Source organism: Mus pahari, chromosome 6, assembly GCF_900095145.1.
Source record: "Mus pahari chromosome 6, PAHARI_EIJ_v1.1, whole genome shotgun sequence".
In the NCBI taxonomy this organism is placed as follows: Eukaryota; Metazoa; Chordata; class Mammalia; order Rodentia; family Muridae; genus Mus; species Mus pahari.
This window is the reverse complement of record NC_034595.1, coordinates 23,691,237-23,707,659: the sequence shown is the minus strand read 5'-3', so window position 1 is coordinate 23,707,659 and position 16,423 is coordinate 23,691,237. Positions and strand designations below refer to the sequence as shown.

Genomic DNA, 16,423 nt, shown 5'->3' with positions numbered 1-16,423 from the left:
AGGCTATGGTAGTGTTTCTGTTCCTGCTAAGCATGTGTGATCCTGAGAATTAATGCTTAGGTGGTCAGGGAACTGAAGAAGAGGGTGTGAAGTTCTCTGGCTATATGTGACTTGCCACAGGCGTGATTTCTAACTTTGTTGTTGACCTGGTTGGATATGTGGCTGCATTTTGTGAGTATTAAAATAGATGTCTTTGTTGCAGGGTTGTGACACAGCTACTGAAATGGGCCCCATCCATCTACCAGGTCACCAAATTGCCCTGAATAGCAGGAAGTTATGCATTAAGCCTTCTCTTTACTGGTCTGCTGTCTCTTCAGATTGTGGTCTGCACAGTATACATGTTTTCTGGAACCCATGGCAGAAAGTGCCCCTGCCCTTGTTGTCAGTCATGCTACTTAAGATCTCTGGCCTTTGTCAAGTCACCAGATCTCTCTCTAAAATGTGCCTTCCTAGTCTTTGAGGCAGATTCTAATCTGTCCTTCTCAGATTAGAGATAATAAAGCCATGCTAGTAAGTTTGCTCTGGGTTGAATGCTCCGGAAGCTAGCGTAGAATAGTTTGAGTTCAGCAGCTTTGAAGAGTGACTTGGATTGGGAACAAACTGAAGGTTCTCATAGGTACCATGTGGACGGCTGTGGGAAAACTGAGGGACTGCCATGGACTTGAGGACAGAAGACTTTGACTTACTGTAGACACTGCCGTTCCTAAGTGGCTGTGAGCTGTCTCTGTTTAAATCTTAGCATGCTCAAGAGACGGCTGTGCCGGTTTAATCAGGGCGCAGGGCCTTGCTCACAGAGGAGCAGTGGCTGCCTGTGGACTGCTGCTATGTTTCTAGCATGCTCCGATAGTGGTGAGTGGGTGATCACGCCTCGGACTGTGCAGAGCCACACGTGGAGGGGTGTGCCAGGCGCAGTGCCAGGTGTCTGTGCTGAGAGACCTCTTGGCAGGGAGGGTGCCTCGCTGCCCACCATCCCCAGGCAGCCTAGCTCTCTGCTGTGCCAAGGAAATCTACTGGCTGTCAGCTCTGCTGAGGGAGCCAAATGACTTCATTCTAATGGGGCATGAGTCAGCGCAGGGGGATAGGTGATTGATGAAATGGGACGCAAATGGCTCCGAAGAGTTCATTTATTTAACATGGGTGAGCAATTTGCTTCTAGGAAGACGTTGACTCACTCTGACTTCCATTATGCAAAATATCCACAGGAATCTCTGCTCTTAAGATTCATATCAGTCCCTGTGTTCCCCTCTTACCTATTTAATCATCAGTTCAGCGAGTGTTTATGGCAGGATTTGATTTGTGCCAGACACCAGACCTGGTTTAGGATAACTGCTATATGCATTGCTCAGACTGAACAGGTGGTTGGCACAAATGCTCTGGGTGAAAGTGAATGGGTGCTTCAGGACCAGAGAAGGGCATCTTTCTTGGCTAGAGAAGACTCCTTTTGAGATTGAGCTGGAAAAGAGCCTATGAAGTGCACTGGAGTGTCACTGGAGAGTGGTGAGCAATGTCTCTCCATCTCTGAGGTCTCTGAGGTACTTTGAGACATGGGGAGGATTGTCTGAGATCTCAGAGATGGAAGGCAGAGAAAAAGAGTGAAGACAGAAGCTAAGGAGTGTGGTGGGCTGCCAGGAAAAAGAGGAGGGGAGAGCTGGCCTGGGAATTGGGGCCTTGACATGCCAGTCCACGTGGCGCAGAGCCTAAACTACTGAAATTCTCTACACTAGAGTTCCATTTTTCAGTCTTTATTTTTTTAACCCTTGGTTAACTTTGATATCACACACAAGTCCATATCCTGACTGCTTATTATCAGTGAAGTGGACTGACTCAGTTACTAGTGCTCCATATATTACAGCTGTCCAGGATTTTTATCAAGTACCTAGCACAGCTCCAGAGCATGATACTTAGGGTGATACCAGGTGTCCACTCCATGCCAGGCACCATGCACTGATTAATTCTCTTACATCTTTTAACCTCCTGAGACAGGTATGGATGTGCTGAGAAGCCCAGGCGGTACCTCATGATTCTGATGTTGATCACCCACCCTCCCTGTGTCTTCATTTCTAGAATTGGGGGAAGGGTGTCATCTCTACACACAGTTGTATTCAGAGTCAGTGAGAGACTGCTTGGAGAGTATTTAGCATAACTAGCCTATGAAGTCGGCACAACTAGTAATGGGAAAGGCAGAAATGGTGTAGTAATGGGAAAGGCAGAAATGGTGTACTGTGAGACAGGCTACACTGACTACACCAAAGACTTGGTGGCTTTCCTTGTCTTGATGTCCTTTCAGGTGCTTATGTGCAGGCAACAGCTGAGAGAACCCCGTGGGGCTCTGTTGAATGCAGAAGCATTTAGGAATATTTTGACCAGTAGCCTGTAGTGTGATTTACAGTTGGATATCTACCTGGGTAATTAGCATTTTTGCTGGGGTTGGAAGAACAGCACTGCTCTCCCTGGTCCTAAGGTGCTTAGCCTTTTGCCCACTGCATTTCTTTGGCAGTCCAGTGTAATCCAAAAGAACCATATCCTAGTAAATAAAAGGGTTAAATGCACAGACTTTACATGTGCATTGGCTTATGAAATGAACCAATATATTGAAATTCAGTTATCAAAATTTAAAACATTTTCTAGAGAAATGATATCTTTAATTAATATATTTAAATAGTAAAATTTAACGATGAGGATAGTGACCATGGCAGCTTTGAATTAGTAAGAAGAATAAATGTTCTGAAATCTCTTTGGCACTTACAAATAACCGATTTTAGCTGGCAGTGTATAGAGCTAGTCTTAATGCTCATGTGGCAACTGCAATAGAAAGATGGTAGTTTCAGTTAAAGGTTAGCAAACAGAAGATGCAGCTGTGTTTTCTGGTCACATTTGTGTGTACACCCTCTGTGTGTTAGTGAGGTTGAGAAGAATGTGAGCAGCAGCCTTACTTTTCCATGAACTGGAGATTTCCCTAACATTCACCCAGCTACCATAGCAGGAAATGAGCATAGACTCCTTGCTACCATCTAATTCTCAGGCTTAGTCACAGTTCATCAATTGTCTCAAGAATCCTTCGCACAAAGGTCTGATTTGGAATCCCATCTTGAGATTTTTCAGTCTTGATTCTTTAGTCCCATGACCCCGGTCGTTTGAACTGTGCAGAAGTTACCGTGCTCCTCACGTGGGCCTGCTTGCTGTGTGTGTGGCGATTTGATTTGGTTGGTGCATCTTTTGTGGAAGTATCAGAGTGGCGGTTCTGTGTTCACAAGTCTCTCTTGTTTTACGCTATAAAGTCCATGTGTTTAGGTTGCTAGCTGTGCTGGCTTTGATATAGTCACAAAGACTGTGTCTTCAGGCTCTTGACTATCCAGTTGCCCTTTTTTTCTATGTACTTTAGAAGAGTTTAGGGGCAGTGTCTGTAAATTGTCTGTAAATTCAGAGACTCTTCCTCCAAGTCTAGCATCCTTTCATGTTTGTTGCCTGAATTGTTTGTTACCATGATGGTTGCCACATGGATAGGCTTTCTGACCCCATCATTCTTCCTTCCCATAAGTATTAACCATTTTACTATAAAACAAAGCCTCTTCTCATGCATTTGTTTTGTCTCAATTTTGGACTTTGTAATATAATTTTGATGTTAAATTGTCTCATGTTTGGCTAGTAAGAGCTTTAAAATGACTTCTGTAACTTCTGGGCAAGATTTCATTATTATTTAGACATCATCTGTCTGTCTGTCTGTCTGTCTGTCAGCTTTGTCGGATTGTAATTGACAAACATCAGGATGTGGTAGCTGGGATGTAATTTACTGCCACATGGAGTGCTTGACTGGCATGCCCAATTCTCTGGGTTCAGTCTTTAGTACCAGTAACACACAGACACACACGTACACATCCCACAGTTCACACATACAGACAAACACTTAAAGTTATACAGTTAGCTATTGTGAAATAATTACCATAATCAAAATAATTAACACATTCATCGCCTCACACTCTTACCTTTACCCGTGGTTTCTTGTTTATTTGTTTGTTTGTTTGCTTTTTAGCTGATATCAAGTATGTGCGACTCAGTTGTTCATCTTAGTCATCTTGCTATGCACTACATCTCTGGGGCTTAGTTGTAAAACTGAAACTCTGATACCTTGAACCTCTATTTTGTCCTCTTGCATAGGCTCTGGCAGTCACAGCTCAGATCTTAAAGCATGCATCTATTGACATGATAGAATGCTGGGGACACATCATGCCTTTGATTTTTTTTTTCTCTGTTGAGTACTGGAGTTAGCTGTTTCTCCAGATGTCTCTAGTTCCTTAGCATAATTTAATCTTAATCTGCTCCATAATTCCAAGAAGTGATAGTCATTACCAATTGATTTTTTTAGGTGGGAATGCCCAAGCTATTAATTAGCAACTTTTCAAATCCCCAAACTACTAACTGGCTGCACCAGAATTTGAATTTGATGGCAAAATAACATTTATGAGTGGGGAACCGCCAAACTGTATCCCTATTTCATAACAGAGATGCTAAGCCTCATAGGTTTACAATCTGATTTCCCAAGGCTATACTAATTAGCAGTGGTCCAGCCCAGCCTCTGTCATCACTGTTCTGGACACTGCTCAGATGCCACTCACTCTTCACTCTCCTGTCTGTCCTTTGTTTCAGGTTTGTGAGGTTTTCTGTGGAGTATCAGAAAGTGTAATGAGGCATCGCTAGAGTGTCATGAAATGAGAGGGATGGGTGAGTCAGGTGGCTTTGAGGATGTTTCACAAACAGCTTTTGGGTATTGGGAGCATGGCTCTCTACTTTGTGTTGAGTATTAGTTAGCTTCACTGTACTATAATGAAACACACAAGATAACTTATAAAGGGAAAAGGCTTGGTTTAGCATACAGTTTTGGAGGTTGCAGCCCACGCTTGGGCTGTTAGGCTGTGTTGGGAAAGCAGTGAAGGGGACCACCTGGTAGAAGAACTGCTCACTTCAGGTCTAGGAAGCAAAAGTGAGAAGGGGTGAGGTCCTACAGTTCCTCTTAAGGGTGCACCCTCAGTTACTCTAGGACCTTTCACCATCCTCATGTCCATGATGACCTTCTGGGAAGTATGGAGACTGCCATTCCTGTCTTCTCCTGCAGGTGGTGCTGTGTTACTATGGCTTGAGCCTGGGTCTGGCTCAGAGCCTGTAGTCTGTGGTTTTAAAAATCCAGAGCTAGCCACATGTGTTTGCATAATGGCAAGCCATCTTCCTTGGCTTCTGCCCCTAATGTCAGATGCCCGTTGTCATTTCCAGGAAAAGCAACAATCAGAGTATGAAGGGCTGACTGGGGACTTAAAAGCAGAACAGAACATCTATGCCCATCTGGCAAAGACTCAGGACACGGACAGGTAAGTGATTCTCTTCAGACACTACACCCACACATACTTCCTGGTTAGTACAGCTGGCTTCTGAGCAGGAAAAGCCCCACCCAGCATAGCAATCCTTCAAAGTAGTTAGCTAGAGACCATCTTTTCTAATGGTCAGACACACCTATTTTCAATCAAGAATTTCCTGTTTACAACAACAAAATTAGCATTAAAATGGAACATTTGCTCAGGGATTCAGTTCTGCATTGTGTACTTAGGAAGCTGTTTCATGTGTCTACTCTCAGATGTTCCTCATAGCTGTTGCATGAGGAAAATACCAATGTTATACCCATTGCATATGATTGCTTAAAACCAAGAAAGGTTAGGTGACTTGTCCAAGGTCACGCAGGTGTTAGCAGATCCCTGGGACCTAGCCATATCTCCATGTCTTTGAGTGACTTATGTCTGTAGAATTGCTAAAATGATTTAGTGTTATTGCAGGATGGTGAGGACGGTCAGCTGAATCTAGTGGTATTCCTGTTAGCTGCCTGCCCCTAGCTCCACCTCTGTGTCCCCAGTAGCTAGCCTATTCTGACCTCTGATTGTAATTCTGTAAATAATTGGTCTGTACTCAGGAGAGTTTTAATTGACGATGGTATCTAGTATTCATTTCAAAATAGTAGAAAAACAGAAGTGGGTGGTGATTATGATGGAGCAAGATTGGCCATAGCTTCCTGGTTATTGGTCTGTAGAATAGAGAGGTAGAAAAAGGACTCATTATTTTTAGCTTGCCCTTTTCTGAGTGCATCCCCACATTTGCACAGTTAAAGCAGGACTCTTCTTTCTCTTTGATCTCTGCCTTTTGCTCTTCCCACACTGGACTCTTCAATACCCCTGGGCCCTTTTGCTCTTCCCACACCGGGCTCTTCAATATCCCGGCCGTACGCACCTGCCTCTGCCGTGCCCTGCTGTTTCCTGCCCCAATGGGCCAGTGTCTCCCTGCTCTGTCTTAAACCCCCCTTCAGAAGTATCCCAAGTCAGGAGGCTCATCTGGTCCCCAAGTCCTCACTGTGCCCCCACCCCTTCTCTCAGGGCAGGATTCTCTATCTGCAGGGACCAGTTCCCCAGGCAAGGCAGAGCCGGTGCTAGGGGACAGCTCTGTTTAGGAATGCCCCTCCTCCAGCACTGATCTTCTAGGTTATGAAGTACTTTTCAGACTTTAGATCTGAACTGAGTTTAGAGAAGGCAGAAAATATGCTAATGGAGCTGGGCTGTGGACATATTTCAGGAAGCCTGGCCATTTCACTGTGGGGAAGGCATGGAGTCCGGCATGGAAGCTCAAGGGGGAGAGACATTTTTCTTTCATTGTATAATATCTCTGACAGGATCCCGAGTAGACGCTGCACCCAGTGAGGCTTTAAGGGTGGGATGTAGTTTCTCTGGAGCACTCTTAGCATCTGAATGGTTCCTAGTTTCATAAGCCTCTTCCTAATGAATAAAAACATGAATGAGACTCGAGAGGACCAAGGCTGTAGCTAATGAACAAGGATGCTTAAAAGGTTTCATAGTCATCTGTGGACCTGGATTCACATCCCTGCTCCAGCACTTAGCAGGTCCAAGCTTGTGGGTTCCATCTCTCACCCTGAGTCTCAGTTAATGTGTTTGTAATGTGGAGATAGGCTGGCCTGCCCACCTCCTTACCTAACCCTTGTCTATTCCAACTAATTTCTGTGCTTTCCTGCTTTCCTGCTTTCCTGCTTTCCTGCTTTCCTGCTTCCCTCCCTCCCTCCCTCCCTCCCTCCCTCCCCTCCTCCCAACTTACCTACCTCCAAATCTACTTACCTGTCTACTTCCCTAACCACCTCCTGTCTTCCAGCCTTGATAACATTGTTATATAACATGAAATAGTTCAAGTGAGAAGGCCTCTATAGGTTCATGAATTTGAGTACTTGGTCCCTGTTGCTGGAACTGCTTTAGAAAGATTAGGAGGCACGTTACTACATGTGGGTTTTGAGGTTTCAAAAGCCCACACCTTTCACAGTCAGCTCCGTGACATGTGCTTGTGTATCAAGAAATAAGCTCTGGAAATGCCCCAGTGCCATTCTCCCTGCCATGATGATAGACTTGAAGTCTCTGATACTGTAAGCCACAATGAACTCTTCTATATGCTGTCTTAGTCATAGCATCTTAGAGCAATAATAGAAAAGTATCTGAGGCATGAGGATGATACTGTGTAATTTTAATGCTGCCTTGCATTCATGAGGCTCCCAGTAAACACAGCATTTATTAGTAGTAGCATCAAAAGTCCAGCCTCCCTGTCGTAGCTGGGAGTACATAGCCATGGGGTTTCGATGCTCAGACCCTGGTGAACACAGAAGACAAAATTATGGATGAGAGCCAGTTGAGTTCCTCTTTGTAGTTTAATACTGCTCACTTTGAAAATGTCATAACGGTAGTGTCCTATGATGACATACTTGTGATTAAAGTGAGAAAGGAAGGGATAGCCACCATGATCCTGGTCATTTTAGCTTGGCAGTACTCAGAAGTTGGTGACTTTAGTTCCATATTGCAGTGAAGAATGATCAGAGCTTAGACCTTCTAGGATCTATACTAAGGCCCTTGCTGAAGTGTTCTTTCAACCAGAGGTGACTTCAGTTGTTGTCCCACCTCAGCAGTATGGGAATATTTGGGGCTAGATGTATATAGTCTACAGCAGCTATCCTATGTACTGTAGGATGATGATAATATCCCTAGTTCTGCCTGCTGGCTGGTGCCATACTGTTCCATCCAGGTATAGTTATGGCAACCACAAATGTCTCCAGATAGTCCCAAATATCTTCAGTAGGTACAAAATCCTCTCTAGATGAGAACACCTATTGCAATTCCCAAGGGGAAAAAAACTTTGGGTCATCACTTGAATAAGAAAGGGTAATGATGTTTGCTGAGTGTATACCAAGCTTCCTCATATAATATCTCATTTAAGCCCCCAAACCAACTCATTGGAGCATGGTAATTATCTCATTTTGTAACTGAGGCAGCTTACTGGACTGGCCTAGTGCTGTAGAGCTGGTTAGCAGCACTGTCCTCCTTTGAACCTCGTATTTCTCCTGGCCATTCCGTTCTGCCACCTTGTTCCAAGAAGAACGCACAGTGCTTGTTTTTCTCTGAGCAAACCCACATTTGTTCCGCTGGTTTCTCACATCTCGCAGAGACTCTGGAGTTGGGAAAACAGAAGTGTGAGATCTGAAGCATCAGCTGTGCACTTCTCACCCTGTCAGGAAATGGAAGCATTAGTGCAATGGGTAGCCTGTCCTAGCCCAGTGGGAGGAGCTTCCCTGGTTAAATGTCCCAGCAGCATGCCCCCTGCAAGCCTGTGCTGTGCTGTGACACCTAGGGAAGGATTTCCATCTGCCAAACAAATTGCCCCTTATGATTATTTTGAAGGGGAGGTAGGTTCAAGTTTCATTGGCCCTTCTGTCACATGAAGGCTGCTTCACAACGAAGCATCCTCAGGATACAAGCAGGGAAGAATCAGAAAACCCCATTTCCTCCAATGTATGTTGGTTTGTGTGTGTGTTTTCATGGATGGAGCTGGAGGAGAAGTGGAGCTTAAGTCTGTTTCCCACAAAAGCCCAGCAACAGCTCCCAACCACTCTAGGAAAATGTGACCTAAAAGCTTATGAGCCCTTGCCCCAGAAACATCCATATATTTATACATTTTTTACAGATAGTTACAGAGCAGTGATGAGCCCTGTCAGGGAACTGTATGGCAGACACTGGAAGAGAGCGATATATTTCTCAGTGTTTAAGCAGGAAACTTTCTGATTCCCTGTAAAAATGCTCCTGTGCTTTGATCCACTGCATAGCTGAGCATCTTTAAGGAAGTAACCCGAATGTCAAACTACACAGCAGGCTCAAAGCTCTACAGTGGGGCCTCTCTCTGTGCTGTGGTTGTCAGCTCGCTCTCCATGCTCCTCTGAGAGCAGCAGTGTGTGTCATTCAGATCATGGGGCACTTGCATGTGGATGTAAGTCCAAATCCTTTCTCTGGATCTTCACTGTCTAGAAGAACAGCTATTAGCAATGCGATTACTTAAACTTACACTTACTTTCAATTTAATAACATTAAACATTCAGTTCCTTGGTACATTAAGCCCCATTTCAGATGTTGAGTAGGCACATTAGCTAGTGGCTGCTGCATTAGACAGTGTATAGAACATGCCCATCACTGAAGGACCTTCTTTGGGAAGAGTTCCTCCCGATTAATGCAGCTCTAAGAGGCATACCCTTTATATGTCCTCACTGGGTTCTGGACTTCTTGTACTATGTTGAACAACATGCGAAACTCAATACCCACTCTTACAGGACAATGCGTTCAGACTGTGCATCTTTCAGTTTGGTTGAGTTACTACAATTGAATTCTATTGGTCATGAATTGGTCCGCTTCTGTCTTACTGTGGAACTTACTTTTCTTTAGTTTTTCTTTCCTCCTGACCCTCACCCCAGTATAATCTTTTTGATCTGATCCCTCTCTTCTGAAGCCTGGATGCTGGGTGAGAGAGCCTCATATACACTAAGGCTTCTCAAGGCATTATTTGAAGCAGTGGAGCATTCTAGAGAATTAGATGCTTTCCACCTGCTGTGCCTGTATTAGACATTAGCAAGGAGGGAGTCAAAGTAAATGGAGAACTGTCACCTGCTCTGAAATGATGTGCTCATTGAAAAGGTTACCAGAAACCTTTACAAATATGGGTGAATGTTTAAGCAAGGGACACACAGTTCTACCTTGCACACCTAGTGGCATTTAGACTTCATGAAAATACTTGTGGAGAAAAAGATTCAAGAGAGATAGCATGTGTTGATCAGTGGAGGCATCATAGCAATTTTTATTTTCTCCATAGTTACCTTTTTTTGTAATAAACATGATTACTTTTATAACCAGAAAAAAAAAAAAAAAGGAAAAAAACCTACATGTGACATAAAAACCACAGATTTTCTAGGCTTTGTATCTTAAAGCATAAATCAGTCCGTTTTATAATTTCTGGTGTCTTGTTTTACCCAGTAACCTGCAGACTGAATTGAAAGAGGTGCTTGCCCTTCGGAAGCAGCTGGAGCAGGATGTACTTGCCTATCGGAATCTGCAGAAGGCCCTGCAGGACCAGCTCAGTGATATTCGGAGTCGAGAAGGTACAGACTCCCTTCTCTGCCTTTCCCATTGATTGTTTTCCACAAAGCGTTGTAGTTGAACTAAAAGAAACTTAGACCAGAGGTAGAATGTCTCCAGGATCCTCTCTACTGACTGAGTCTGCATCTGCCTGGCTTCAGCCTTCCTAGAGGAAGGGGCCATTAAAAATCTCTTCCTCTGTAGAGGGTTGGTCTATGGCTAGGTTGTCTCCCACCCACCTATGTGTATTATTTGCTTTTCTAGCTCCAGATAACCTGGGGGTCTGGTAATCAATCCTCATTGAGTGTACTTTTCCTGTCTTAGCTCCATTGAGCAGGACCACACAGACATTGAGCAAGATTGCTGGTTTAAAATCATGTACAGAGGGCACCAGGACTAGGAACCATGGGACAGCACAGTACATCTGGGCTCTCTGTTTTGCTATGCATTGGGCTCCTTATATTCAAGTTGGTATCTTGTTCCTTTCTGCATCTCCAGCCCCAGTGCTTGGCATGTGTGGTAGAAACTAGTTGTTGCTGTAGTAGTTGACCTTTTTGTAGCCTGTTCTAGGTACAAGGTGCTTAGCTTTAGGCTCTTGCCTTTCCATCTCTGTTCCTCACAGTCGTCCAATTTGACAGAGAAGGTATTAATTTTCCTGTATCGATGAAGGCGCTGAGCTGAGCTGAGCTGGGCATGGAGTCATTGATTTGCATCATCTGACCCAGGATGTACTATTAGAGGTTCAGTGCTCTGTTCTAGGAACACCACCACTGGCCATGTATATTAAACAAGACTCTGTGGTAGTGCTTCACACAGTGAATGTCCCCTGGCTCTGATTCTTCCCATGCTATTAGAATGCAATGTGTGCCATGGGAAGCAGACCCTAACACACCGGTAACCAATACCCTTTTGTAGTCCCACTGGCAGACAGGTTTTAGATTCGGTGTATACTCTCTTCCTAAAGAACTCTGGAACTCTGGGACTGGGAAAGTATATTGGCCACTTTTATGTACCTTCAAGTCTGTGCTTGGGATCTCATCTAAATTTTGTGTAGTCATAACTAAGCCAGTGCCACTCTTATTTGAACTGAAATTACTATTTACTTGTGCCATTGATAGTGGTCTCCAGGTACAGCACTTGTTAGGCAAATTAAAATTTGCTACAGTAATAGCCTACTGACCAGATGAAGCCACACACAGACCTCAGCGTTTTGAGCGTGCAGAATTACGTTTGCTGGGAAGGTTATGCTTTAACTCCTGTGTGTTTAAGCTTCCCTACCCCATCACCTTGCAGTTGCTTTGGGTAAAAGGCATGGGGGAGAGCCTTGAGAGGATCCGTTTCTAGTAGGATTTCTCCTATCCCCTACCCCACTCATTCATTCACTCGTTCAATCATTCGTTCATTTATTCATTCATTCATTTATTTATTTTGTGCAGAAGAGCCGTTTTCATTTTATAGCGATCAAACATCGTATCTGAGTATTTGCCTTGAAGAGCACAATCAGTTCCAATTGGAGCATTTTTCTCAAGAAGAACTCAAGAAAAAGGTATTGACCCGACCTGTTCACTTCTCGGGCCTGTTCTTATCTCTTTGGTTCCTGATCTCTGAAGTATGCAGGTCTCAAGCCCCTTTCCTTTCCTGCCTGCTGTATCTTTTAGGAATTGCTGCATGGCATCTTGTATGCATGGAGCTGGCAGTGCTCCCCAGGGTGGATTCTCATTTCTGGGCTGGATACCTTAGCCCAGGCCCACTTTCCTGAGAAAGTGGCCCACCGCCTACAATGAGCAAGTCACATTTCTCAACTCATTCACTTCCTTGTACCTTATACTGCTTGATTTCCCTTCCATACTGATTGGGGACTATTTGGTTACTCGTGTCTAGATGTCTGGAAGGTGAGCCTCTTAAATGTAGTCTTAATGTTATTTTTATTTCTTTTGTTCCAGGACCTGGTACATGTAGCAGGAACTCATAGATTTGAACAAATGTAGTTTTAAGCTTGATCATTGCACCTATCTTTTTTAAGTGCAAGGTTTTCAGTCTATAGATATGGTTAAGGTGACATAATATCTCAAAGGATCATTGTTAGGAATAGGTTGTGTGTGTGTGTGTGTGTGTGTGTGTGTGTGTGTGTGTGTGTGTAGGCCAAAGATTGGTGTTGGGTGTCTTCCTCTATCACTCTCCACCTTATTTTTTGGAGCATCTCTTACTGAACCTGGAGCTCATGCATTTAACTAGCTTGCTGTACAGCTAGATCTAAGAGTTTGCTTGTCTTCCCTTCTCTCCTATAGCAATGTACTTCCAGGCTTTATGTGGGTGCTAGGTATATGAATTCAGATTCTCATGCTTGTGTGGCAGATACTTCACTGACTGGCTATCTTCCACTCCATGGATCTGGGCTTTGTTTCTCTTTTGAGTCTTGCACATCTATGTGCATAGCTGAGGTAGATTTTTTTTTTTCTTTTTAATTTTCTTTAAAGGTTAAGAACCTTTTGAAAAATTATTAGATGTTGGCATTTGGAGCTCATAGGAAACAAAATGAGCCTGCTCAGTTGCCTGTGCACTTGGTTTAGCAAGACCCGGGCCTGGATTTGGAGTACTGGGCTGAGCTTAGGCACTGTGCGCTGTCTTTGTTGGAGTCTGCTGCTCTGTCCCATGGTGGCACTTTGATTCTTAGTACATGTTACACAGTTTTCCAGGTGTGCCAGCTGTGGCAGCCAGAACAGTGAACTTCTTTGTATGACTGGTTCCTCATCAGGAAGGAGTTTTGCTGAGAATGAATGATAAACTAAACCTCATAGGGTGGGTGTGTATTGCATTAAGGACAGCTCATTTTAACTGTCATCGATAACTGTGCATAGAGAGAAGGTGGTCTCTGCTATCAAGGATGATCTGACATAGTTGGAGAAACTTCCACTCTGGGGAATCTTTCCTCCAGAATGCTGTGTCACAAGACAGTAACATGTTAGTTGCCATTGAGCAAATGCCTTTAGTGTTCTGTGGCTGTGATCCTGGCACATTCTCATTCTGTAGACCTTATTCTGACCTTGACTGTAGACAAGGAGCCGAGGATAGCCCAGGTAGCCTTCTCACGAGTTGCATGCCTCTGCCTTGAAGTGAGACCTCTGTGTCTTTGCTCTTTCCTCCAGGTCAGTGACCTCATACAGCTTGTGAGGGACCTGCACACAGACAACCAGCACCTGAAGAAAACCATTTTTGATCTCTCTTCCGTGGGTTTCCAGGGAAATGACAGACTTGAGTTAACAAAACAAGATGAGGTAAGAAGAGTCTTGCTTTTGCCATGTGCTAACTGCAGAGAGGGCACCTGATATAGACACAGTCAGACAGACAGAGACAGACAGACAGACAGACAGACANACACACACACACACACACACACACACACACATACACACACACACACTGCATGTCTATTTGAGGGAGTTCTTTGAACTTGCCTTTGCTGTGGTGGAGTCTTGAGGGCCCCGTTGGTCATTGAGTCTGTCCATGCGTTTCCTCCAACTTAGGCCATGTCTTATGTGTTTGATATCCTGTGACGTTACTGTGGCCTGGCTCTGGGTATTTGCTGCAGATGGCACATCTGATGAGTGATGTTGTCTTAGAGCTCTTTGGAGAATGGCCATGGCTCCAGAGAGCTTACATAATATGCGTCCAACCTTGGAATATCCATAACTTCAAGGAAGATGTCTACAAACCCTGCCTGTTCCCCACCCCCACATCACTTCTGACTTTTATCTCCTTTCCTGTTTGTAACCATGCTGTACAGGGATGGACCCTGAAGCTCTGTTGGGAGCAGGAGATGTTGAGTTCCTCTAGGTGTGGCTAGCCCATCTCTTCAGTGAAAGAACCTGGCCCCATATGTGAATCAGCATCATTGCTGAAGCCAGGCTGTTTCACCATGAATGCAAAGGATCTTTCCTTACAGAAGTCCCTCCGGATCAAAACTGACATTTTCCTGGGTGGACTTAACTCATCCTGGAATACCAGGTACAGATGGCCTCACATCTGTGACCATCCCATTTCTTTGGAGAGATTTCTGGGCCATCTTCCCACTTTCCCGTGGGAGCTGCTCAGAGGTACTATATCTATGCGGTGCTTTGGCCGTCTGCTTTCTTTGAGTCAGGGATTATTATTGATCTTGGCCTCCAGGGCTCTGGATAATTTTGAAAACCAAGAGCAACGGCAAGCCACTTACGGGAGAAACAAGTCTCCCAGCTTACTTCCTCTGAGGCCGAGTTTTTAATAAGCAGCTCCTTCTTCACCAGCTCCATTTGAGCTGTAAATGCCGAGTTTTGTTTGTTCATTTGCCCTTTGAAAAAAATCTGTTAAATGTCCCATTATGTCCTTTGGAGAATAGAGGCCTTTTCCTCTGCCCACTCTAAGATCTTAATACCAGCCGATTTGGATCTGAGTCATCTGTCAGATTGCACTTCAATTGGATGTTCCCTGTGAACAGCCTTTTCCTTTAGCACAGTTCCCTGCCTTCCTCAGAATGGGATGGGAGTACATGCATGTAAAGATGGTTATATTTTGGAACTGAGGGAGGAGAGGGATCCATGATGAGGTACCATGGGAAAGAGGGGAGACTGCTGTTCTCTGGGAGGGAGTGTCAGTCTCCTTCACAAGAGACAAGGCAGGAACAGCTAGAAATGGCCATGTTGTCCACTGCTTTCTCCGAGCAGCAAGACTTATGGGGGGAGGGAGGGCAGAGCACCATGTCTGTTCTCTTGGAGGCTGTAAATCAGAAAAAGAGAGTTGGGGGGCTGGTGAGAAGGCTCACTGTTTAAGAGCACCAACTGCTCTTCTGAAGGTCCCTAGTTCAAATCCCAGCAACCACATGGTGGTTCACAACCATCCATAACGAGATCTGACTCCCTCTTCTGAAGTGTCTGATGACAGCTACAGTGTACTTACATATATAATAAATAAATAGATCTTTTTTTTTAAAAAAAAAAGGCAGTTTTCTGAGTTCGAGTCCAGACTGGTCTACAGAGTGAGTTCCAGGACAGCCAAGGCTACACAGAGAAACCCTGTATCAAAAAAAAATAATAAAAAATAAGAGCGAGGGGGAGAGGGATAGGGGGAGAGAGAGGGGGAGGGAGGGAGGGAGAGCGAGAGCGAGAGCGAGAGCGAGAGCGAGAGCGAGAGCGAGAGAGAGAGAGAGAGAGAGAGAGAGAGAGAGAGAGAGAAAGTGAGTATGTGTATGTGTTTGTGTGTGTTGGGGGTGGAAGAGGAGAGAAGAATGGAGAGAGATCTTAGAATATGGAGAACTGACCCTAATCCTGTTGACTGAAAATGGCATAATTGAGATTTCCAAGCCGTCCCTTCTGATCTTACATTGAAATGCAGTTTTCTCTCCTGTCGTTTTTTCTAGTTGTCATTTAGTCATTGCATCATTACCATCTTACGGAGGAACTGCAGTTTAATGGCCTAACTCCTTGTTGAACACATGGATTGCACAGGTCTTCCCCTGCTTTAAGGTTTCTTTCCTTAGACTATTCCCAGAGTTCTAAGTACTAATGTATACTGATATGCAGTAACCGTACAGTTTATTTTCAGCTACCTTCCCCTAATAAGTCTTAATTGATAAAGGTGGGAATAGTTTGGAGGTTGCGTTTGTCATGTTTCTTTCCAAAGAGACTGCCCCTAATGAGAGCCACCCCATCTGGCCTTGAGGGTGCACATTTCCTGAGGTGACCAACTGCTCTCCTGCTGTTTTAATGAGCTTAATTATAAAGTCTCAGCTGAGGCACACCTGTGTTCTTATATGTGTCTGCCAATTATTACTTGATGTTATAGGAGTCACCATCGCACAGGGTCATTTTAGCAGGACATAGGGTAGTGAATGTTGAAACCCATGACTGCAGCTTGTGGAACTGACTTCTCTAGTTGGGGACATGTGAGGAGGAGGCTGGCAAGAGATA

General features: G+C 44.4%; 1 protein-coding gene across 4 annotated transcripts in view; it reads left to right on the top strand.

Annotated features, from left to right (window-relative positions):
- Window positions 1–16,423, top strand: part of Cdk5rap2 (CDK5 regulatory subunit associated protein 2) — a 178,379-nt gene that overhangs the window by 90,582 nt on the left and 71,374 nt on the right. For all 4 annotated transcript variants that reach the window (XM_029540087.1, XM_029540086.1, XM_029540085.1 and 1 more), the window contains 4 exons: window positions 5,266–5,360; window positions 10,380–10,504; window positions 11,918–12,027; window positions 13,628–13,756. In XM_029540087.1, the coding sequence (XP_029395947.1) occupies window positions 5,266–5,360; window positions 10,380–10,504; window positions 11,918–12,027; window positions 13,628–13,756 (459 nt within the window). The remainder of the gene's footprint in view (window positions 1–5,265; window positions 5,361–10,379; window positions 10,505–11,917; window positions 12,028–13,627; window positions 13,757–16,423) is intronic.